At 44.2% G+C, this 25405-nt stretch overlaps 2 protein-coding genes across 5 annotated transcripts in view; one reads left to right on the top strand and one right to left on the bottom strand.

The window, feature by feature from the left end:
• Positions 1 to 18248, top strand: part of B4GALT2 (beta-1,4-galactosyltransferase 2) — a 102229-nt gene extending 83981 nt beyond the window's left edge. For 2 of the 4 annotated variants that reach the window (XM_075616218.1, XM_075616219.1), the window contains exon 7: positions 17453 to 18248. In XM_075616218.1, coding sequence (XP_075472333.1) covers positions 17453 to 17603 — 151 coding nt within the window. In that variant the 3' untranslated portion in view covers positions 17604 to 18248. Of the gene's footprint in view, positions 1 to 8332; positions 8428 to 10140; positions 10259 to 17452 lie in introns of those variants that run through there. The other 2 variants (XM_075616221.1, XM_075616220.1) reach the window with 2 other exon arrangements.
• A 3025-nt stretch (positions 18249 to 21273) lies between these two features.
• LOC142503647 (von Willebrand factor C domain-containing protein 2-like) overlaps positions 21274 to 25405 on the bottom strand; it is a 29755-nt gene continuing 25623 nt past the window's right edge. The window contains exon 3 of the mRNA XM_075616216.1: positions 21274 to 24448. Coding sequence (XP_075472331.1) covers positions 24264 to 24448 — 185 coding nt within the window. The 3' untranslated portion in view covers positions 21274 to 24263. The remainder of the gene's footprint in view (positions 24449 to 25405) is intronic.

The raw sequence follows: 25405 nt of genomic DNA, 5'->3' as shown, positions 1-25405 counted from the left end.
AAGGATAGATCTTGTCAAACTAACCTTATTTGTTTCTTTGAGGAGGTAAGTAGGAATTTAGACCAGGGTAATACAGTTGATGTGCTCTACTTAGATTTTGCAAAGGCTTTTGATACGGTTTCACACAAGAGGTTGGTGTACAAAATAAAGAAAATTGGACTCAGTAATAATATATGCACCTGGATTGAAAACTGGTTAAAGGACAGACAACATAGGGTTGTCATAAATGGAACTTTTTCAGGTTGGGCTAAAGTCGTGAGTGGAGTACCTCAAGGATCGGTACTGGGACCCCTGCTTTTTAACTTGTTTATTAATGTCCTTGAGGTTGGGATCAAGAGCAAAGTCTCCATCTTTGCTGATGATACTAAATTGTGTAAGGTAATAGAATCAGAGTAGGATGTAATTTATCTTCAGAAGGACTTGGAGAGACTGGAAACGTGGGCAGGTAAATACAAAATGACGATTAATACAGATAAATGTAAGGTTATGCATTTGGGATGCAAGATTAAAAAGGCGACTTACAAATTAAATGGAGATATATTGGGGGAATCCTTGATGGAGAAGGATTTAGGAGTGCTTGTGGACTGCAGGCTTAGCAAGAGTGCCCAATGTCATGCAGTAGCTGCAAAGGCAAACAAGATCTTATCTTGCATCAACCGGGCAATGGATGGAAGGGAAGTAAACATAATTATGCCACTTTACAAAGCACTAGTAAGACCACACCTTGAATATGGAGTACAATTTTGGGCACCAATCCTAAGAAAAGACATTATGGAACTAGAGAGAGTGCAGAGAAGAACCACCAAATTAATAAAGGGGATGGACAATCTAACTTATGAGGAGAGGCTAGCTAAATTAGATTTATTTACATTAGAAAAGAGGCGTCTAAGAGGGGATATGATAACTATATACAAATATATTCGGGGACAATACAAGGAGCTTTCAAAAGAACTATTCATCCCACGGGCAGTACTAAGGACTCGGGGCCATCCCTTAAGGTTGGAGGAAAGGAAATTTCACCAGCAACAAAGGAAAGGGTTCTTTACAGTAAGGGCAGTTAAAATGTGGAATTCATTACCCATGGAGACTGTGATGGCAGATACAATAGATTTGTTCAAAAAAAGGTTGGACATCTTTTTAGATGGGAACGGTATACAGGGATATACCAAATAAGTATACATGGGAAGAATGTTGATCCAGGGATTAATCCGATTGCCAATTCTTGGAGTCAGGAAGGAATTATTTTTTCCCCTTAATGGGGTTTTTTGTTTGCCTTCCTCTGGATCAATAAGTCAGTATAGATATAGGATAAAGTATCTGTTGTCTAAATTTAGCATAGGTTGAACATGATGGACCTATGTCTTTTTTCAACCTCATCTACTATGTAACTATGTATGTAACTATGTACACTTACCAACCTACCACACGCGTGGTATTTTGGGAAAATACTGATGATATCCTCCCGCAGGGTATACCTTGTAGTGTATATTGTAATATAACACTATCTCCATCAATATGTCCCCTGAACGTTACACAACCTCGTTCCGGCAACTAAGTTGTATGAATCTTTCAGCAACATTTCTGTAGATAAAATACATTGTAAATTAATAGATGTTGGTTGCAATTTACATATTATTCCCTAAAGCAGTGCTACTTTATGAATACTACTAGTCTACACAAAGGGCTTGTCCCGAAACGCGTCAGAGTTGCATTTTTTGCCCTATTTTTGAATGTCTCCCTTGTTCACTCTGCAATAAATTCATTCATTTTTACTGCTGGTGTGCCGTTCTCCCTGCTTTCCCTGGATTGCTGTGCTTCACACCCCCCCCCCCCCTTGGAGGACCCCTGGACTACTTTATGAATAGTTTACATTCAGTCACTATAACATACCGCTTTCTATCGCATAGGAGCATGTTTGTAGTTAGATCACCAATCCTACGCTTGACTGAATCTATATATATAAAATTGAATTTTGTGAGGTTGGTGCTAGATGTGGTGAATGTGATTGGTCCTCAGCCTTTGGCCAATCAGATTGGTGGCTCTATGACGTCACCCAACTGCCACTCTCTTCTTCTCCTCACCTTCCCCCTCGGCCTCACCAACTGACCCTCACACACACACACACACACACACACTCCTCTTCACCCAGCTCACCTCCCCGCCGGCTCCCCCCCCATAACCCCCCAGCTCACCTCCCCCCAGGGAATCCACCAGGCTCACCCGAGCCCCGGCCAGCAGCAGCATGCGGGTAGTGTCGCCGCCAACACAGCGCTGCGCGGGGGGGGGAACCGCCGCCGCCTCCAGCCGCCTCTCCCCCACCACACCGTTTCTCAGCAGCACCTCACCTCCCCACCCACCGCCGACACAGCTCCGCGTGGGAGAGGGGGAACCACCGTCGACAACGACACCCGCCTCTGCCCCACCACCCCCCACCCTCTCTCAGCAGCGCCTCACCTCCTCCCCACCCGCTGCTGACACAGATGCGCACGGGGGCGGGGGAAGGACAACACCACTGCAGACGCCTCTGAGCCCACCACCACCACCCCCCCCCTCTCAGCAGTGCCTCACCTGTCCACTCGACGCCGACACTAGCGCGCCACCGCCAGTCAGCAGGGGGTGGGGCGGGGGGGAGTCCGGAGAGAGGGGGGGGAGAGGGAGTCTGGAGAGAGGGGGGGGAGAGGGAGTCAGGAAAAGGGGGTGGGGAGGGAGTCAGGAGAGAAGTGGGGGAAGCCCACACATAAATACATACTGACTGACACACACTGACTGACTGACACACACTGACTGACTGACTGACACACACTGACTGACTGACACACACTCACTGACTGACTGACACACACTCACTGACTGTCTGACTGACACACACTCACTCACTGACACACACACACACTCACTGACTGACACACACACTCACTGACAGACACACACTCACTGACTGACTGACACACACTCACTGACTGACACACTTCCCCCCTCAGTCAGCTCAGCTGCCAAACACACGGGGGGCACGGAGCTGTGAACAGGAAGGGGGGGGGGCAGAGCTGTGAACGGGGGGGAGGGGGGAAACAAAGCATTGAAATGGGGGGGAATCGGAGCTGTGAACAGTGGGGGGAGGGGGGCGCAGCTCTGAACAGCTGTGAAGAGGGGGGAAGGGAGTTGAGAGGGAGGATGGGGGAGCCAGAACATTACATCACGGGCAACGCCGGGTATATCAGCTAGTTATGCATAAAATACAGATGCAGCAGATGCTAACACAGTGCCATGCGTTAACACTACCGCAATACTTATCATATTGCCCTCTTTAACACAGAATATTTTTGTGTTATTTCCTGCGGTAACGGGAGTAATTACATATGCTACATCTGTACGTAAGAAGGATAAAAAGTAACTGAGTTAGTGCTATGATGAGCTTTGCAATGATTGTCGTACTGGCCCCCAAAACGCTATGTGCATAGTCCCAAAACTGAGCAGTTGAATCAGTGCTGCATCATTCTCATGAGCTTTGCTTCATTTGATTTGATGGAACACTAATTGCTTTGTCTTTTGCCTGTGAACAAGAACTGCTAGTTCCAATTTACTGAGGGTATGAATTGCGATATGTAATGATTTGATTAGTTCCTCCAATTCCCCACCTTCTGAGGTGATATACCCACTTTTCAAATACTTAACCTCCTCAGTCTATATACAGATGTAGCCAGCCTCTGTGCCAGTGGAGCTTGCAGTCAGGCTCCTGCTTCTCTCCCCGTCAGAGAGAAATTCTAGGGGGGGAGCAGCTGCCACTTTTACTATCTCAGGATTCGCAGTGTTTAGATTTTCTTCCCTCAGCTCCGGGGATAAGTCTGTAAGATAATACATCTGTAAGTCTAGACTCTAAAATCAACTACCCATTGTCTGGCTGAACATCCCTCAACATTATGAGGGTGACCTTTAACTATGCCTAGCCTCCTCATCATCCCCTCACTCCCACCCTCCTCATTCTCTCACTCCCCCGCCTCATTCTCTCAATCCCCCCTCCTCATTCTCTCAATCCCCCTCCACATTCTCTCACCCCCCTCCTCATTCTCTCACTTCCCCCTCCTCATTCTCTCACTTCCCCCTCCTCATTCTCTCACTTCCCCCTCCTCATTCTCTCACTCCCCCGCCTCATTCTTTCACTCCCCTCCTCATTCTCTCACTCCCCTCCTCCTCATTCTCTCAATCCCCCTCCTCATTCTCTCACTCCCCCGCCTCATTCTTTCACTCCCCTCCTCATTCTCTCACTCCCCTCCTCCTCATTCTCTCAATCCCCCTCCACATTCTCTCTCACCCCCTCCTCATTCTCACTCTCCCCCTCCTCATTCTCTCACTTCCCCCCTCCTCATTCCCTCACTCCCTTTCCCCCTCCTTATTTTCACTCCCCCTCCTCATTCTCTCACCCCCCTATCTTCTTGTATCACTCTCCTCATTCTCTCACCCTCTCATCATTCTCTCACTCCCTTCCCCCATTATTCTCTCACTCCTACCTCCTCATTCTCCCAGCCCCTCCTCCTTCTCATTCTCTCATCCCCACTCAATTAAAAACGCCTACCTGACTGGCCACTCCCCCCCTTCAGCCCCTGCACAGTTTACTTTCTGGGGGGGAGGGGGGGGAGGAATTAAATCTACCATGATGCAACTGAATAGAATAAATGTTATACCTAATAGATTGTCTCGCACCCCCTCTTCATTCTCTCACCCTCCCTCCTTATTCTTTCATTCCCCCATCTCATTATCTCACTCCCCTCTCCTCAATCTCTTCCCCTTCATTCTTTCCCACCCCCACATCCTCCTCAATCTCTCACTCCCCCCTCCTCATTCTCTCACCCCCATTCTTCTTCCTCCTCCTCTACTTTCTCTCACTCCCCCACTCAATTAAAAATGCCTACCTGGCTGGCTACGGACTTGGGATGGAGCAGGGGAGGACCTGCACTGAAGCAGCAGCAGCAGCAGCAGACACCAGAAATCAGTGAAGACTTCTGTGTTGGACCACTGCTCTGTGGCGGCCCTTCTCCACTCCTGCTGCCCGACTTCCACTGTCCTCCTCCTCCTCCACCACCCTGCTCTGCTCCTGCCGCCCGCCGTCCTCCTCTCCCTGGAAATGTGCCGCTTTATGCGACCACCTAGGTCACCTAGTGGTTGCATCGGCCCTGCCCAGCCCCTCTCCTTTCAGGAATACTGTAATATGGGGATTAGGCAATACCCTGCGGTCTAGACTACTGACTACAGGATACCTTACCCTAGGGCACCTCGCTGATGAACATCTCGCTGCCGATGGCAGTGAAGGCAATGTATAAAGGTCCTCAGCATCGGATCTCCCTGCAGGCTGCCACCATCTTCAAAGGTCATCAGCATTGGATCTCCCCACCGGCACCACTACTGCCCCCGCCAAAAGGTCATCAGCCGCTGAACTCCCTGCTGAGGTTTCATTGATCTCCCTGCCGGTTAGGAGATCCGATGCTGAGGACTTTAAAGATGGCAGCGGCAATTGGCGGAAAGGTGTCCTATAGTCAGTAGTCCCACCAGTGACTTGCGTTGCAGTGGAGCTTACCGGTCTGAAGTTCCATTACACAATCATTAACCAGTCTATAGCATCTGATCCTCGTGTATACTGTTCTTTTAAACTTATGGACGTAGACATATACATTAGCTAGCTTTAGAGTTATCCCATCTATTAGTTTTATTATTGCAAGAAATGTTTAGTAGAAAATAAACAATACAGATTAATCAACATGTGTAACCTATCACATTTTCTTACTCTGCAATATCCCATGAAAGGAACACCAGCAATGCTGTGTAAAACCAATAACGTTAATTATTAAATGTACTTTAACCACCCATGGTACCCCTTCAATTTCACCAATCCTTGTAGGTCATTATTATTAAATATTTGATCCTCCTGGTGTAGTTGCAATCCTATTTGCAATTCCCTTTGGTATGTCTTTGTAATAATGTCCCGCTACAGTTCCACAATAGCTGTAACAACTTGTATTAAATATTGTATTGAATATTCCCTTTGAAAATAGATGCAATTCCTTTTCCTCTGGCTTTGTAAGAGTTGCGGTAATGATGCAGACAGTTCCCCAGGAAGGACCCACAGGTGAATGTAGCAGTAACATGAATCTATGTAACTATACTAGAAAGACAGGCACTCGCACTTCACACACTCCTTGTTGCAGTGGCCCCGCTGGTTCACAGCTTCTACAGGATCTACTGGTGTTTGGAAAGCAACATGCAAAGCTCCAGAGGTTCTATGCCTCTTTCACTGTGAACAGCAGGCAAACAGACTCTGGGGTATCTGCAACTTTCTGGCTTCTACTGGTACAGACCAGGCTCCTGCCTCTCTTACCTCTACTGTCTGGGAAAGAGAGGGAGGGAAAGTGTGTCCGTTGACGTATATACCTTCCAAAACACTGCTATGCAACACGTGGAGAGATAACAGTGGCGAGAAAAAGTTTGTGAACCCCAAAGATAATTACGGAAATTCCATAGTTTTTCTATGATAACCTTTTTGAATCAAAACCAGTCTTTTCCTAAATATTCAATAGAGTTTTTATTAACCAATTCCATGTCTTTTGAATCAAAATGATTTATGAATTAGAAAAAACAATGAGTAATTAAGAGTCAGGGTATGTAAAAAGTAAGTGACACCCCGGTTTTAACAGCTACATTAAAGGGGATACTTACAATCAGGTGTTTAAATAATTAGGAAGATCTTCAGGTGTGTGTTTGGGAGGCCCCACACTATGTAAAGATAAGCAATTTTGTGAGTTTAGTCTTCACCATACAGGATCAAAAGAAATCTCTGAGGACCTCAGAAAAGCAGTTATTAATGCTCATCAGTCTAGAATTTGGGGCACCACCATTCCACTGTCAGACAAATGGAGAAAGTTCAAGACCACAGTCACTCTACTCAAGAACAAACCGGCAAATCATCCAGGAATTCACAAAGAACCCCAGAGAAGCACCACGGATCTACAGGCCACTTTCGCCTTGGTTTATGTTAGTAGTGTTCATGATTCAACTATCAGAAAAAGACTGAACAAAAATGGTGTTCATGGAACAGGGGGAAACCACTGCTCTCTAAAAAGAACATTGCTGTCCGTCTGAAGTGCTCCAAAGAGTACATAGATGATCCACAAGACTTCTGGAACAATGTTCTCTGGACAGACGAGTCAAAGGTAGAACTTTTTGGCCTCAATGAGAAACGTTATGTTTGGCAAAAACTAAAACTTCTTTCGAACAGAAGAACCACATCCCTACCGTCAAGCAGGGTGGTGGGGGTGTGATGTTTGGGGCCACTTTTCTGCCTCAGGACCTGGACGGCTTGCCATAATTTACACAACCATGAATTCTGCATTGTATCAGAAGGTTCTAGAGGAGAATGTCAGGCCATCCGTCCGTGAGCTGAAGCTAAAGTGGTTCATGCAGCAATACAACGATCCTAAACATACAAGCAGATCTACAAAAGAATGGTTGCAGAAGAAGAAATTTCACGTTTTAGAATGGTCTATTCAAAGTCCGTACATAAACCCCATTGAAATGTTTTGTCAGGACCTGAAGCGAGTTGTCCATGCAAGGAACCCTCAAATGTCATGAGTAAAAGCAGTTCTTTAGCAGTTCTTAAAGCAGTAAGTAGCAATGGGGCAAAATGCCTCAATACTGATGTGAGAGACTGTATAGCAGTCACAGGAAATGCTTAGTTGAAGTCATTGCTGCTCAAAGGGTACAGACACTAAAGGTTCACATACTTTTTCACACATGATTATTGAATGTTTAATAATTTGTTGATAAATAAATGTTGAAAAAGTATCATGCTTTTGTGTCATTTGTTGAGGTTATTGTTATCTGTTGTTAGGACTTAGATTAATAAGATCTAATAACAAACAAAGTGATTCACAAACTTTTTCTCGCCACTGTACCTGAGGCACCTCGGAAATAAGCTACTTTAAATATTTCAATGTTTTCTGTGCTGGTTTGCATTTTATTCTAAATATAATCATTTTTCTGTACTGAGCGACTTTCAGGAAAAATAGTCAGCATCGCATTTAATTGTAAGGCCTCCAACATATTTTCTGTAAAGGAAACGGTACGAGTTATTCATAAAAACATTACTTGTTTGAGACTTCTATTCTTTTGCAACCTAACTAAAAAGTTAGTAAACAAATGAGAAATGATTGATTGTGAGCTCACGCCACTGTGATAAACGTCACTCACTCTCACGGCAAATGTAGAACTATAACACTTAACATTTTGTTAGCATAATCCTAATTAGAACAGAGAGAGAAAGTAAAACTCCTAATTTCCCCCACAGAAGAACTGTTCTCTCCTTTTCCACGAAGCACAAAGAACCTGACGGTGTAAAGAACAAAGTAAGGGACTCTTTGTGATGCTTCACTCCACTAGTTTACCTGAACAAGGGGTATTACATAGCAGACCCGCGGTCCCCTACCCTCCAGGGAACCCTCTGGTTCCAGAGCAAGAAGAATTTCCTAGAGAAAACTACAAACATGGCCTCCAACGTTGTCTGTAGAAAGCTGCCCTGTTGTCTCCCAATGTTGTTGCAGCTTTCTGCTGTCTGCTGGAGGCAAGACTGGCCCTCCAGCAATGTTGTGTGGACAAAACATCTTGGCACGCGGGAACATACTTTAATCTTGGCAGGAAACATTTATACTAGTATGTGCATGTTTCAGAAAGATAAACCACTGTGGGATAGCACCACCTTTTTCTTACAATGTGTTGCTATATTATGAGCTCGTGTTCTTGACTCAAAACTTGATCGTACGTGCAATGATCAATGAACATGAATAAAGCTTAAGCATAACGTTAAAACATTTACATTTTTATTGAAGAACCATTCACAAATATTTTCAGTTTAATACTTCGAGCTGCATTCCTGCCGAATTAACCCATTGGTATTTTTACAGCATTCAAACCAGTGGGTCTTCTGAAGCTTAACCGTGTTATTTTTAAGGCCAGAAACCCCTTTTTATAATGTGCCCGATGGATCCCAAAAACACTCCCCCGAACAACCATCACGCTCTACCTACCCCCCCCCCCCCGACCATTAACTGGATTATTGCTATCTCATGATTTGTGGAATCCATTGTCTGCCTGTTTATCTCCCTTTTCCTTTGTCACCCTGTCTCCACTGTACACTTCCCAGAAAACACTATTTTATAGTGAGCAGATTTAACACAATGATCCCACAATCTTTTACCCTCATTTATTACTGTACCTCCTACTGTCTCTTTGCTTTTGTCCCTGCACCTTGTCCCTTTATCAAGAGATTCTACTGTACCTTCGTCACCCACCAGCCTGGTAAATTCTGTATAACTGTATCATGTTTATCAAGACCCTTTAACAGCAAAAAGGAGAAAGGGGGAGAGAGAGAGAGGGCGAAGGAGGGAGAGAGAGAGGGGGGAGGAGGGAGAGAGAGAGGGGGAAGGAGAAAGGGGGAAGGAGGGAGGGAGAGAGTGGGGAAGGAAGGAGAGAGAGGGGGGGAAGGAAGGAGAGAGAGGGGGGAAGGAGGGAGTGGGAAGGAGAGAGGGAGTGGGAAGGAGGGGGAGAGAGAGTGGGAAGGAGGGGGAGAGAGAGTGGGAAGGAGGGGGAGAGAGTGGGAAGGAGGGAGAGAGTGGGAAGGAGAGAGAGAGGGGGGGGAGGAGAGAGAGAAGGAAGGAGAGAGAGAAGGAAGAAGAGAGAGAGAGAGTGAGGGAAGGAAAGAGAGGGGAAAGAAGGAGAGAGAGGGAAGGAGAGAGGGGGAAGGAGGGAGTGAGAGAGAGAGGTGGAAGGAGAGAGAGAGAGAGAGAGGGAAGGAGAGAGAGACTTTTTTTTTACTTGCACCGCGACCCATCGGTGACTGGTTCTGCCCCTGATAGGCTTTTGCTATTCCCTACTATAGACGTGTGCCCTTATATGAAATAGTACCATTGTCTGTATTGGTCTTAAACTCTGCTTGTAGTTCACTGAGTCAATTGGATATTTTATTATCCATTCTTGGTAGCTGCGATTTATAAACGTCTGTCCCTTGTCCTGTAACCTAGTATAAAGTGCTACAACTTTATCTTCTCTTTCTTTAACATGAGTATTAAATGCTGTCATGTTATTCTCCTTTTCTTGCAGCTGACATTTTCCCTTGGGCCGACAACTTGAAAATATTACCTTTTTGTTTCTTAGATTTACGCTTCTCTTTCATGGCACTATAACGATACATTTTCCCACCTCATTGCCCCGGGATGTTTTGGGACTTGAAAAGCCTGATCTTTAAAATATGTAAGAGTGTATTTCTGTCTAGTCGGTCTCGCAAAACCGTATGTGAGTGATCATTCTGCAAACAAGACTTGCCCGGGTCCTTCCACTTGCACACCAAATCAAATCCGCTTTGTTGGCATGACAGAATAACATATCCAGTGTTGCCAGAGCATGTATAACAGGGGGGGGGGGAGGGGCAGGTTATAAGATTTAAAACAGGGGTGGCCAACTCCAGTCCTCAACGGCCACCAACAGGTCAGATTTTAAGGATATCCCTGCTTCAGCACAGGTGGCTCAATCAGAGGCTCAGTCAAAGACCGAGCCTCTGATTGAGCCACCTGTGGTGAAGCAGGGACAGAGTGAGACACCTGTGGTGAAGCAGGGACTGATTGAGCCACCTGTGCTGAAGCAGGGACTGATTGAGCCACCTGTGCTGAAGCGGGGACTGATTGAGCCACCTGTGCTGAAGCAGGGATTTATTGAAAAGCTGACTTGTTGGAGGGGGACTTGAGGAGTGGAGTTAAGCATCCCTGTGCCAGTGTGTCACATGTGCATAATTTGTTACTAGTGTTTGCGTGATACAGCGGGACACATGGGCACAGCACAGCATACCACAATGTGTCTTTTATTGGCGATATATTGATTGAGTTACGGAGACCTTTGTTTTACACATACTGTATGTAAGCAGCGCACCGCTTACCACAAAATAAAACACCACTCCATTCCAGTGTTTGTCATATCACAACAATGTGTCAGAGAGGGAGGGACATTGCTATACACTGCAGGCCTGCACAACTCCAGTCCTCGAGGGCCGCAAACAGGCCAGGTTTTCAGGATATCCCTACTTCAGCACAGCAGGCTCAATTAGTGGCTCAGTATTGAGCCACTAATTGAGCCAGATGTGCTGAAGTAGAGATATCCTGAAAGCCTGGCCTGTTTGCGGCCCTCGAGGACTGGAGTTGTGCAGGACTGCTAAACAGCATATCCAAACATATAAAAAATGCATTGCATACCTGCCAAATGACACAGCTTCTTGTTAAGCTCTATAGAATTGAAGCAGGGGGTCTCTGGAGCTGAACCCTGTTAATTTCAGTTCCGGGGACCCCCTGCTTCCAGAGGTACTTACCTCCGAAGTAGATGCCGGTAGCTGCTCTGGCTCAGCAAGCATGGCTTTCAGGTTTGAAGATCCCACATCACATGGGCCAATAGGATGCCGCACCGATGACATCACAGCTTCCTATTGGCCCGCAGGCCAGGAAATATCTGAACAGCAGACATATTGGGAACCCTGATAGCTGAGGAGAGCGGCTACCGGCACCTAATTCGCAGGTAAATATCCTCGGAAGCAGGGGGTCCCCGGAGCTGAAATTAACGGGGTTCAGCTCCGGAGACCCCCTGCTTCAAATATATAAAATTGAATTTACAAAAATTTCCACCCCTTGGATTGCCTCTTTAACATAGGTTGAACTCAATGAACGTATGTATTTTTTTCAACCTCTACCACTGTATGCAACTGTGTGAGATGCACATTGTATATGTTCTCACAGTCCAGGGGGAGCATGGAAAAAAGAGGAACGATAACAACCAACTCTATGTGCAGATGAATGGAAAAGGTGGGTATTTTCAGGCTAAAATCTTGGCTCTTATGCTTGCCTACTCACCAGATGCAAGTGAAATTCGGGCACATATGCTGTGATACTCTGTAATCAGGAACTCAGGACAGGCTGTAACTCCCAGTGTTGATATATGGGTGTACAAAGTAGCAATAATAAAAAGGCACATCACACTCGCAGGTGTTAAGAGGAGACTGCGCATCACACTGTTCACCACCCCGCCTTCTCTGGACCACCACCCCGCCTTCTCTGGACCTTCATCCGATCTCGGATCGAAATCCTGGGTCAGTTTCCAGCAAGCCGATGGTAACCGCTTGCTGCCTCGCGTTCTGTCCCCCGAAAATGACGTCACTCACTTGGCTTATGTGGATGAGCTGGTGATCTGTAGCCTTTATCCTACTTCCTTCACTCGCGTCTGTGCTCAAATATAGGTCCGCCCACTCTACGCGTGTTCCTGATGAAGCCGTGATTGGGCAAAATGCGTAGAGTGGGAGGTCCTATCTTTGAGCACAGACACGAGTGGAGGAATATTTTTGCAAGTGCCCACCTTTATAGTTTTGCACTCCACATGCACACAGCCATGCATTCCTGAGGATAAAATCCATTCTTCAATCAATTTCAGATCCTATCCGGTGACTTGATGCGGCATTAGTCACAATTCCAAATTAGGTTGCACCAGGTCACCCTGCTGCTGAGCTGCACTCAGATCATTACTGTCACCTTCATCCTAGAGCATCTGGTAGCAGATGGATTCTGCTTCCCTTCTCTCCTTCTCTCCAGTGGATGGAATGTTAGGGGGTTGCAAGACCAATATTCTAGCACATTGCAGCTGCACCATTTAATGAGGTAAAGTTGAAGAGTTCACAGAGAAGCCGGTGTAGTTGAGATCGAATGGATCCTGTTATCCATAGCCATGTCAGTGAGACAGAATGGAAGACGGTTCGGCATAGTGACAATCACAACACCATGTAACACCTTTTCCACCATATCTACCATATGTTGCGTAACAATATGTCAAATTACTTTTCAGATTTCTTGCTGAATTCCTTACTTGTAGCCCAACAGCAGATATCATGGAAAATCCAACACATGTTTTGTATGTGCTCAAATTAAATGCGTTAAAAGTGCTGCTGTGATAATGAGCCAACAATCACTGCAAATACTCCACAAATCCTATAATCACTGTATTCTGTCATGTAGTTGCTTTGCCTTTTTTCTTAGGAAAAAGTAATTTTATACAGAGAAATGGGAAATGATGGCATTGTTGCAGTTGAAGCCCTTACTGCCGCAATGTGTCTCTGCTTCAAGCCTCTAGGTCAGATGCCTGTATCAGCATCTTGTAGATTCTCCTGGGGCTTATTTAAAGATCTCTGCACATCACAGCCCAAGGCAGCCCTTGGCTGAAAAATGGGACAGAGTGCACACAAAAGCCCAAAGCAAACTACCAATGTAACTGCAAGGCTCTCTTTAACCCCAGCAGAGCAATTAAGAGCAACAAAGCATTCTGATGTTTTTGGAGTATTAACTCTGCAGAAGAAGCTTTTGTGTTGTATGGGATATTGTTATTGTGCTGTAGTGTGACCTTTTGTCTGCCAGAGGTGCCAATAACATATTATTTATTTATTTATAAAATATTTTACCAGGAAATAAAACATTGAGAGTTACCTCTCGTTTTCAAGTATGTCCTGGGCACATTGCAACGCTCATCTGGTAGCCGCGGGTTAATATTTTAATATAAGATGTGTCAGCTTTCCTCCTGCTTAATGAGACACCAGCACCACAGACCAAAAAGACTTAAGTGACTGAGAGCTCAAATGAATACCTGCTTTTTACATGCACCACGTTATTATTTATTATTTATTTATTTATAAAATATTTTACCAGGAAATAAAACATTGAGAGTTACCTCTCGTTTTCAAGTATGTACTGGGCACATTGCAACGCTCATCTGGTAGCCGCGGGTTAATATTTTAATATAAGATGTGTCAGCTTTCCTCCTGCTTAATGAGACACCAGCACCACAGACCAAAAAGACTTAAGTGACTGAGAGCTCAAATGAATACCTGCTTTTTACATGCACCACGTTATTATTTATTATTTATTTATTTATAAAATATTTTACCAGGAAGTAATACATTGAGAGTTACCTCTCGTTTTCAAGTATGTCCTGGGCACAGAGTTAAACAAATAATACATGGTTACAAATACAGTTACATAAATGAATAGGGTATACATTATATACAAGACATTGCGGGCAGAGTTAAAGAAAATATATATTATGGGCGTATGAAACAGTTACAGACCAGATTAAAGTGTGAGACAGCCTTAGATTTGAAAGAATTTAAACAGGTGGTGGATGTGAGAGTCTCTGGTAGGTTGTTCCAGTTTTGGGGTGCACGTTAGGAGAAGGAGGAACGTCCGGATACTTTGTTGAGCCTTGGGACCATGAACAGTCTTTTGGAGTCTGATCTCAGGTGATAAGTGCTGCAAGTGGTAGGGGTGAGGAGCTTGTTCAGATAGCTGGGTAGCTTGCCCATGAAGAATTTAAAGGCAAAACAGGAAAGGTGAACTTTGCGCCTAGACTCTTGTGATGACCAATCTATTTCTTTGAGCATATCGCAGTGATGTGTGTTGTAGTTGCATTGGAGAACAAAATGACAAATTGAATTGTAGAGGGTGTCAAGTTTGCCAAGGTGGGTTTGAGGTGCCGAGCCATATACTATGTCTCCATAGTTAATAATTGGCATTAGCATCTGCTGTGCGATACGCTTTCTGACCAGGAGACTTAGGGAGGATTTGTTCCTGTAAAGTACCCCTAGTTTGGCATAGGTCTTGGTTGTCAGGGTATCAATGTGCATCCCGAATGTTAAGTGGGAGTCAAACCATAAGCCCAGGTATTTAAAACTAGTGACAGGGGTTAGGGTGGTGTTGTTGGTTCTAATCAGGAGCTCAGTCACTGGAAGCTTTAAAAATTTAGTCTTGGTCTCAAATACCATTGTTAGAGTCTTGTCAGTGTTTAAAAACAGTTTGTTTTGGGAAATCCAGTTTTCGAGTCTCAAAAAGTCAGACTGAAGTATGTGTTGAAGGTCAGAGAGGCTATGGCTGTGTGCATATAGGATTGTGTCGTCTGCATACATGTGTAATGAGGCTTCCTTACAAGCTGTGGGAAGATCATTAATGAACACTGAGAAGAGTAGGGGCCCCAGAACAGAGCCTTGCGGGACACCACAGGTGATATCCAGGGGGTTGGAGTTAGAGCCTGAGATGGACACATGTTGGGATCTTCCTGATAGGTAGGACTGAAACCAGTTTAAAGCATGCTTCCCTATTCCAGAGCTCTGGAGTTTGTTAAGCAGGATAGCATGATCAACTGTGTCTAAAGCCTTTGCAAAATCTAGGAATACTGCACCAGTGAGTTCCTTAGATATTTGAGATAAAACCAAAAAGAACCCAGTACATTTAGCAGCGGCATTGTTGGGCCTGGAAGGTGTTCACAGGCAGCCGGGGAAGACGGTCATAGGTAGCGGTCCTGAGGTCCCTGGGAGCCGGCAAAAACCTGAAATAGCACACGCAGGAGCAAGATTTTATATGGCTTCAGCGCATGCGCAGTAGCATTGATTGAGCGCATGCGCACGATCGTGTGGTAGAGGAGACCGAGAGGCTCAAGTCTGTGGAGCAACTTGGTAAGGCAGGGGGAGCGAGTGCATGGCACGCGCACGCCCCCAATCTCAGTTAAATTCGCCCAGCTCACTGATGCTGAGAACTTGTGCCCCCCGTCTCCAGCCCCTGTCTGCACATGCGCAGTATGCTACTTCCGTTTCATAGAAAGTCACAAACTGAATGCATTTTACCCTATGAGATTTTCCAATGAGCCACCGTCAGCTAAGAAGTTTCACTTCAAAAAGATGACCTGCTACGGGGTTTATTCCTTTGTAAGATAGAGAACCCAAGCATGTGTCTGTGTGTCATCCAGTGATCCCCAACTTTACTCTATACACTGCAGTGTCTCGTGTGACCTTGGTTAAGCTGCATTGTACAAGGATTCTAGGACGTGTCTTACGAATAAACACACAAGGCCACTTTCAATTCCAGGCCAATTTTCTACCAGGATCCTTGTCAACCCCTAGTTGGCCTCTAATCAAAGCTGTATATACTGCGATCTTTATACTTGTGCTTTTCACAGTGTACAAAGCCATCTTCACCGTACAACATTCTCTACCATTTGTACAAATGGTTTCGTACGTTGAGTGCATAACACTATTGCAAGTCCAATATACTGTATGTTGCTAAGTGGGCCTGGCTCTTTATTTTAATGGAGAGCAGAGTTCATGGTTTACTTCTACAAACAAATGGATGTTTACTGCTAAGTGACAGGGATGTCCGTGTTCTCACTTCCATTACTTATACAATAATGGGTCTTTAGGCTTCTGTTAGGTTCACACCGGCTTTGTATAATCAAGTCTGTGGCACCATCTAGTGGGCAATGCCATCCAACCCACAATATACAACCAAGATCGTGTGACACTGGGCTTGTCTTTGTTTACTGGGAAGTTTCGAGGAGGTGTCAGTATTTTCTATATAAGTACCCACCTTACATCTGCTTCATTTATAGAGTACAAAGGGGGTTATTCCTTAAGCTGCGACTAGTACCAAATAGTGCACTATCGCGCAGAAATTCCCATTGAAGTCAATATAAGTTTCTGAGCGATAGTGCTTCGATCGGCACTATTGTAGTTTAAAGCTGCAGACCAAGCAATATCCTACATATGGTTTTTTTTTTTTTTTAATAAATCAGTTCTGTACTATCAGAAAATATTTGTAGTATTTTTTTTTTTTAAACAACTCTGAATTACATTTTTAATGTACAAGTAGTCCTCGTTATCCAACGTTTCACTTTACAACGAATGGCATATCAAACGCTTTATAATGTAACCTTATGGGCCGTTTGTCGACACCGGAATGCGTTATCCAACGCCTGAATGCGTTATTCAATGCTCACTGCCCCTGATTAACATGGGACTCACTTTACAACGATTTCACTATCCAACGCTACTTCCAGAACGGATTCCATTGGATAACCGAGGACTGCCTGTATTATAATGTAACACACCTTTTTTGTTTCTATAGCAACCATTTACAAAGTCACATCCCCTTTCTCTTCTGAAATGTTTTGGGGGAAAGAGTGCGGGGCCTCTGTAAGCACTGCACCCCCCAATTTGCGCACCCCTGCTTTAAGGAATAACCCCACAAAGTGCTCAGCACACTCATTAAAAAAGTGATACAACAAATAAAGCATAGGAATTGCTCCAGATATAGGTGTGAACTATACCCCTAAATATTGTTTGCTTGTTTTTTCACTTCTGTTTTTAACGTTTTGGCTTTGCGATATTTGCGTGTGTGAGACGTTCCGTGTCTCCCTTTCTTTGTATTCCTGCAGAGTTGGGGAGGTCATTTCTCAGAGCAACAAGCTAAAGTGTTACAACTTTTGTTCAAATATGATGCCTTGTGGTCCTGAAGGACTGTGTATATTTTGTATTTGTTTGCTTCACCGTCCTTCTGTGATGTTCCAGGTTCACAAAGATCCAGAACACCAAGATGACTATGAGGAAAGACGGCATCAACTCTCTGCACTACCGCGTTGTCCACTCCGCCAAATACCCCATGTACATGAACATCACAGTGGATATTGGAAAACCGCCTCCCCGACCAGCCCGAGGATAGCATAAGACACTCAGTGGGACCATTGCCCTCTTGACACCACCTGTTTCTGACTTGTTCCCTTGAGATACTCATTCTCAGGAGAGGATCTTGTTGGAACTGTGACTCACCCCACAGAGCCTTCTCCTATTGCAGGACATGGGACACATGCAAGATGAATTACTGCCTGTTATTGCTCTGCAGCACTGAAGTGATTTGCCAATCATAAGAAATAGGGGACTTTAATGAACTCTGCACCCCTCCAACTCTGAAGCAGATACAGCACCTACCAGTGTCCAGCCTGCCCTGAAAGGCAGACTACACCGTAAACATTTTAGGAACACATCATGCTTTGTAAAAAAAAAAATCTTATTGTTTTTCTTAAAGCGTTTTAAAAGCATATTGAACTGATGGAACACCATGTTGCCACTTTGGTGATGTCATTTATGGTACAAGAAGTTCCAGGTTTCACAGACAGGAACATTCAATGGACGTGCTGTAAATGATCTAGAATCCTAGATATTTCTAACAATGGTGATGCATCTCTACTAAAAAGAAAACACATTTTCAAATGAAAACTTGTAATATTAAGTCTGTAAATAAAAATAACACTTGTGGTGCATTTGCATGACTAAAACAGGTCTGCAACCCTGTCTTTCCCCATTAGCGCTTAGCAAACAGTGCTTCCACTGCAGTCAGGGATTCTGGGTAATAACATGCAAATGTACTTATTTGCATGTCATTACCCAGAATCCCTGGCTGCAGTGGACGCACTGTTTGCTAAGCGCTAATGGGGAAAGACAGGGTTGCAGACCTGTCTGAGACATATTAATGTATCCACAAGTGGTATTTTTATTTACTGAAAGGTTTTTGTCACTTTTTTTAAAATCCACCATAACTTTCTTAAGGTCTAATATTAAGTCACACGTTTCAAAAAAGACCTCCTGCTGCCACCATATGGTCCCTGTCACCGAGGGAGCCATAAATGACATCACAGGAGGTGACACCTGCACAGCAAGAGATGCAGAACATTGAACATGGCAGCACACGGGGTAATCATGATGTCATTATTTGGGACGATTTTATTCCTATTTAGACCTTTCTTGAAGCCCTGTATTAAACATCACAAAGTTATTACCTTACACGAGGATATCCAGATACAATTTATCTTGATTGAGGTATAGCCTGCCTTGAAGTACTCTACAGTGGAGAATTCTGTAATGTGTGCTAGCATATCTCTGTCCACGACACTTGACTTTATGGCAGGAACAACCTTATGAATTTTGATATTCTTTGGGAGTTTTGCTGTAGCCAGTAAGTAGGAGAAAATGGGAGCCCAGATTGAATTTACATCCTTATTTGTAGTAGTAGTCCGAACTTTTTTTAAGCATCCCTTACCTAACTCCAAAATTGCAGCCGCTGGTACATTCATGTGGCATCTAGACAGTAGTGGTAACCTCATTTTTAGAGGAATTGTTGTACATTTTTATTAATATATGTTTGATTACTCTGTGTTAAATTCCCAGCATGGAAAATGTATGTTTTAATGACATCTTGAGTGAAGCCACAGCATTTTCAATTCGTTTGTAACAGATGAAATCTAAAATAGGAAAACACATTTATTTATATATATTTTTCCAGTTCATAGAGAGGGATTTTGCCACATCAACGTACAGCACTGGACCGCGTTTCTAGTATATGCCGGAAACATTGAGCTTAAATGTAAAACGATGAATTCCAAACAGAAGTAGCAAGATAACAAAAAAGTGAGACTAAGTCCCCAGGCCGACATGTTTCTTTTCATCTATTTACCACGTTGTTGTGAAGATAGCCAAAGCCTTGTTCTGTAATAGAATATAAGGTCGGAGTTCTCAGTTACAAAAAAAAAAAAAAAAGACAAATCTAAAACCAATGAACGACTGCATGAGAATTCCCCTTTAGAGCAGAGATAGGGCAGTGTGTGACATGCTCATTGCCTGGCACATGTATCAGCACAAAGATGTGTCAGGAATCCTGCTGTCTCTGGGTACCAGTGGAAGTTCAGCACTATGGATGAGTGCTGGAGGAGGAGCAAGGAGGGTGCATGGACATATTCTCTCCCTGAGAAGAGCATACAGTAACAGATGTGAAGATAAGCCGCTGGACGTGCCGGGGCTCCCAGTGCAGGCTTATCAGGAAACGATGTTGGGCTAGCCCAGGGGTGGCTAACTCCAGTCCTCAAGGGCCACCAACAGGTCAGGTTTTAAGGATATCCCTGCTTCAGCACAGGTGGCTCAATCAGTGGCTCAGTCAAAGACTGATTGAGCTACCTGTACTGGAGCAGGGATATCCTTAAAATCTGACCTGTTGGTGGCCCTTGAGGTCTGGAGTTGGCTACTACTTGGAAGCTTATTGCCCGGAGATGTTAAGGGACTAACTGAGCAGAGTAACCATCAGATTCCTAGGCGCCTTGGATTACAGAACCAGGCGAGTGGGTTGGTGGGGATGACTGATATATAACCTCTGCAGTGCTTGAAGGGCCGCCAGTGTAGTGCGGTGCAGTTCTAGAGGGTTTCAAGGAACTCCATGCTTATGTAACCTCTTTGCGGCCAGAGGGTGCCATACATTGCTAGCCACTCTGGCAGCAAAGGGGTGGAAGTTCATTTCTAGTAACATTTCTTATTAAATATGCCTTCCCCCCCCACCCCCCGCCCCAATATAGAAATATGACCTTTTTTCTATAAGTAAAACAAACAAGTTTCAGAAACGCCTTAGAATCTGGCAAATGTATTACTGATGATGATGATGATGATGATGATGATGATGATGATGATGATGATGATGATGATGATGATGATGATGATGATGATGATGATGATGATGATGATGATGATGATGATGATGATGATGATGATGAAAAAAGATTGATGACTTTATGAGAAAACCACTATTTTCTGAAGGAATGCCATCAGGCATTACGTTTGCGTACATGTTAAAATATCACAAGACTTCTGCTTTCAGGACTCACGGGTGGGCTGCCCAGATCAGTTGTGAGCTGCAAAATGGGCACCATTCTTTTCTGCCTCATTTTGCAGCCCAGGGGGAGCTTGATGCTGTTACAGTGTCTCTGTGATTCACAATTTGCCGAGTTCCAGTTATCCTCTGTATGTGTGTGTTGGGAGGGAAAGCTGGGAGGAGGGTCCGCGCATCCGCTTTGAATGTGTCTGCTTATTTGTTTTTCTATGACTATGGGACGCGAGGTTTGAAGACCATAAGCTATTGAAATCTCAGCCTTTACAGTTTTCATAAAATAATTGAAAAAGTTGCGGTGGGGGAAAAAAAAAACTCATTTTGTGGACGGGAGAGGGTGGGCTGCGGGCTTCTGGATATAAGGTGTTGACCACAAATGCCTTTTATATTCCAGAGTGTAGTAAAATGGGAAATGAGAAAGTGCATATAAATAAAGGATAATGTCAAACCAAATACAAAGGAAACCAATATAAAAACAAACGCAATGTATCTCATATAGTGACGTGACGGGTAACAAGAATCTTGCTTGAAGGAGCTCATATTGACATATTGTGCCCGTTTAAATGGCCAGTCGGGTTCCTTACTGTGTGCCACTGATGAGGAATTATATTAATATTTGGGGAATTCACCCGCAGCGCAGAAAATGCGAAAGAGAATTGAAAAACATTGTGGAAACAGCAAAGGATTTTTATAAAAGTGGGTGAGTTTATTATGATTGATTTCCTGCAAGATTAACAGAGAGCATTAAAAACAAGACACACACACAGTCCGACAACAGAGGACCTGACGAACAAAGCAATCCTTTTATTGGAAGAGTTATTTTGTACAAACCACAGTGGATTGTTTCCCTACTTCTGGAGACATCTCACATCTCCGTCTCAGAATTTAACTAGGTATTTTTTTCCCCACCTATCACCACTACAAGAACATTAACCCTGTTCTTGCTGGAGGGACCGGGCCTGAGAAGGTTAATCCTTTCACTGCTGCGGTCATTTTTAGGCTGCAGTTCATGTTTGTGGCAAATGATACTCCCAGCGAGAGGATCTTAAACTAGCAATCTACCCCGCTCAACATTCATTTTCTCCTCACCTGCAGTGGGGCTGTTCCACGGTCCCCCTCAAACTCTGGAGAACCTGATCCCATGGCAGCATGTCTATTCTTAAAGGAGCAATTCATGCATTTTTTTAAATTAGTTTTATTAAAACATAAGGTTGAAAGAGGGGTTCTCCAGAGCTGCACCCCACTAATCTCAGCTCCTGGGACCCCCTGCTTCCCGGGGTACAGACCTCGATATGGGGTGCCAGTATCTCGCCAAAGTTTAAAGCTCCCAAGTCACATGGGCCAATAGGAAGCCAAATCTGATGGCAACGGCTACCGGCACCCCCTCCGAAGGTAAGTATATCCGGAAGCAGGGGGTTCCCGGAGCTGACATTTATGGGGTTCAGCTCCTGTGACCCCCTGCTTCAATCCTACGTAGAAAAACAATGGCCAGCTTGGATTGCCTCTTTAAAGGGGCACCTGTAATATGAACCTAGGCAGGTTTCCGTGTGTTTACAAAGCCACATAATTTCCCTGCTCTGACTGCACATTATTACTGATTCATGTTCTCTGCCTTTCTATATACATATTCCCTGTGTCTCACTAGTGTTACTCCTAAAAAGATGCTCCCTTAGGCTGCACAGGAGTGGTCAATCCTTCCTAATCTTCTGAAGGTGATCCTTACGCAGGACACAGAAGGTGCAATCAATCACTCAAAGTGCTCTGGAAAGATCTTCACAATCCTGTCTCCGTCATTTTTTTTTACATTTCTTCTTAGAACTTTTATATGCACTGAATAAAAACCATTATTTTCTAGAGAGAAAATTGACCATTTCGAAAATCTACAAATTCACAAGCGGGTATATTTGGAGCCATTAGGGTCACTAGAATAGAGAGTTTTAAAGATTTTATTGATCGCCGATATTAGCATAAAAATGTTTTCAAAGGGTATCAGTGATTGCACATGTAATGGGGGTGGGAAACTAAAACCAAAGGATGAGTGAGAATACATGTTACTGATGTCACTGGACCCATCTAAATAAGGAAAATACGACACATGGTGAATGCAAATGTGTGGATGACCTAAGTGCCAACAGCTAAAGCGGATCGTTGCATTAGAGAAAGTTCATGTCCTATTTCACCTCTTCTATATACACTGCAATATACAGACACTGAGGTGGTGTCTCAATGGGCCATACTTTTGATTCTACTGTATATTACAGTTACCATGTCACTACTTCTTTATTCAGTAAAAGGCTGAGCTCGTACATGTGCAAACAGTATAGTGAGGGGGCAATACGGCAATGTTTTCTGGCTGTAGACTGTCAGTATTGGAGCTGGAATTTACAACTTTATTAGGTTTGGAACATCCTTATCACTACAGTATAATGTAATCTGACTTTTTAAAGTCCAACAAGTTGAAATTCCAGCCAGGGTTAAACGACATTGAGAATGTCCATGTGGAGTGTTTGATATGATCAGGTACACACACAGTATAAATAACATGGTTCCAAGAGAGCCATTTGTGGCCAGGTTAACTTGTAGCAGATCGTATACTTTTTGTCTAGTAGAGGGGTGGCCACGGGTCAGGTTTTAAGGATAATCCTGCTTCAGCACAGTTGGCTCAGTCAGTGGCTCGGTCAGAATGACTGGGCCGCCTGTGCTGAAGCAGGAATATCCCTACTACCTGGCCTGTTGGTGGCCCTTAAGGACTGGAGTTGGCCGCCTCTGGTCTAGTACTTCCTAATATGGAAAAACAGAATGTACCAACCTTCTCCTGGTTAAAACGTAGTGTGAGATGTGCTTCCTCCCTCATATTTTCCTTATGTTTCTGAGTGTGTAAGTAGACACTATATTGCTTGCACAATTATAAGTGTATTAATACTATTCTTGCTGTAGAGTTGCCACGTTTGAGGCTTCTCACTTCTGCAGCTTCTGTGACCATTATGTTTTCTCTGTGTTGCAACCTTTGTTTTTTTTTTGTTACTTGTAACTATTTGTTAACTGTTATCAGATCTCAGTGCTCCTCACTACACTGCAGAGGGTACATTCTTAGAAACACTCAACCTGGTGACCCTTTATATAGAGTTAATTTATGGGGATATTTAACCCCTTTGATGCTAGAGGGCCAGCAACACAGTGATCCAAGTGGCAATAAAAAAGTAGCAGTAGTGTGGTTCAATACAGGATTCTTTTCAGGGTGTGAAGCGATCAGCACCACTGTGTACCATCCCATTTTGATCTGCTCGGTGGCTGGGAGTCTACCTGAGTTTTATTCAATATACTGTGAAACTGCCTACTGTGAAGATTTTAGCCTCAATCCATTGAATGGAGCTACATTCTCCTCTAGCACTGGGAAGACACTTCATAGCATATTGAAAAGGGGGCTTAGAGAGTGTTGGCATTCATGCCATACAGTGGTGGGTCTACCACCGTCTATGTGATGGGAGAGTGTAAGTAAAAAGCATGAGTAAAGAGGGAGGAGGGCAGGAAAGATAATTGAACCAACCCAAGGCCACTCTACAATCCATCAGATTGTGTGTAGCAGTGCACAGAGCTTAGTTACAGTTTAATAACCGCTGGGATAAGGGCAGAGTCGGAGCTGAAGGGAGGCATCGGAACGGTGGTATCGCTCTCCTAGGAATTCTCTCCTCCCTCTGGGCTGCAGTTCTTGGTCTTCTCACACTTCGCTAGGCGGTTCCCTTCCCAGTACCCAACGTCTTGCCCATCATGACAGCGACACTTGGTGCATGAATCCACCCACACATACTGACCCCCAGGGAGGACCCGGCTCTGGGAAGCATCAGAGTAACAGTTTGGACCTTGAGAGATGGAGAGAAGAGTCCAAGTCAGCAGAGCATTTTGTTTTGTTTCCCCATAGATACAATGTATTCCTGTTCTGTGTTTTCCACTATATCTCTTAACAGGTCTGCTCTTTGCACCACTGATTTACGTCTCCTGCTGTTTGCACAATCATTTTATAAACTGCATTTCCTGGTTATGGTTAAGTCATTCATTGCCTACATTAAACCCAATCGACAGAAGGTGGAGGAGGATCCTACAACACATTTGCAGGCCTCTCCAACAACAAGGATGTTACATTCCCATATAGTACCACAGGGTCATTAGTCCTTCAGTCCTATTCTCTTTACAGTCAAGTAGAGTTCGTATTTTGGTTAATTTCTTTACTTATGGTAGCTTTAAAAGGTATTGCACATTCATTAAACGATAATCCGCTTAGGTGTACATGAATAATTATGAAGCTACAATTGTGACTTCTCCCTCCCCCCCCCCCCCCAGAGGGGCCTTCATCACTGCATAGGTGTTTGTAATTGAAGCAGCATTTTCCTTCCCTATCTGAGGGCTAGTAGCCACAATCTCATATCATTACGGTATACTGTTGCTACATTGTCTTGGGTGTCGCTTGCAGCCCCCCCCTTCCCCCCCCCCCCCAAAAAAATTATAATTTACATAGTAGCTTTTTTCCCTTACTTGAAAAAGAAAAAATGTGCACAAGCGCTAAAGACTAAAACACCAGTGTGACAATTGCAAAATATATATATATAAAGGCTGCCTAGTAATACTGTCAGTACTGACAGAGAAAGTGAAAGTGAAAACAAAGAAAAACCTGGCGCCAAAAGTTCATTGGATAATCCTGTACTCCTCAGGGGATCAGCACACTTGCTTGACAGGCCATATAGGGGAAAAAACACAAACAGACACAGATCATAGTGCAACACTGTAGGGTTAAAACAGGTCTACACTAATACACACACTGC

Source organism: Ascaphus truei, chromosome 10 (genome assembly GCF_040206685.1).
Source record: "Ascaphus truei isolate aAscTru1 chromosome 10, aAscTru1.hap1, whole genome shotgun sequence".
NCBI classification, from domain to species: domain Eukaryota; kingdom Metazoa; phylum Chordata; class Amphibia; order Anura; family Ascaphidae; genus Ascaphus; species Ascaphus truei.
This window is presented reverse-complemented; position numbering and strand designations above follow the sequence as displayed.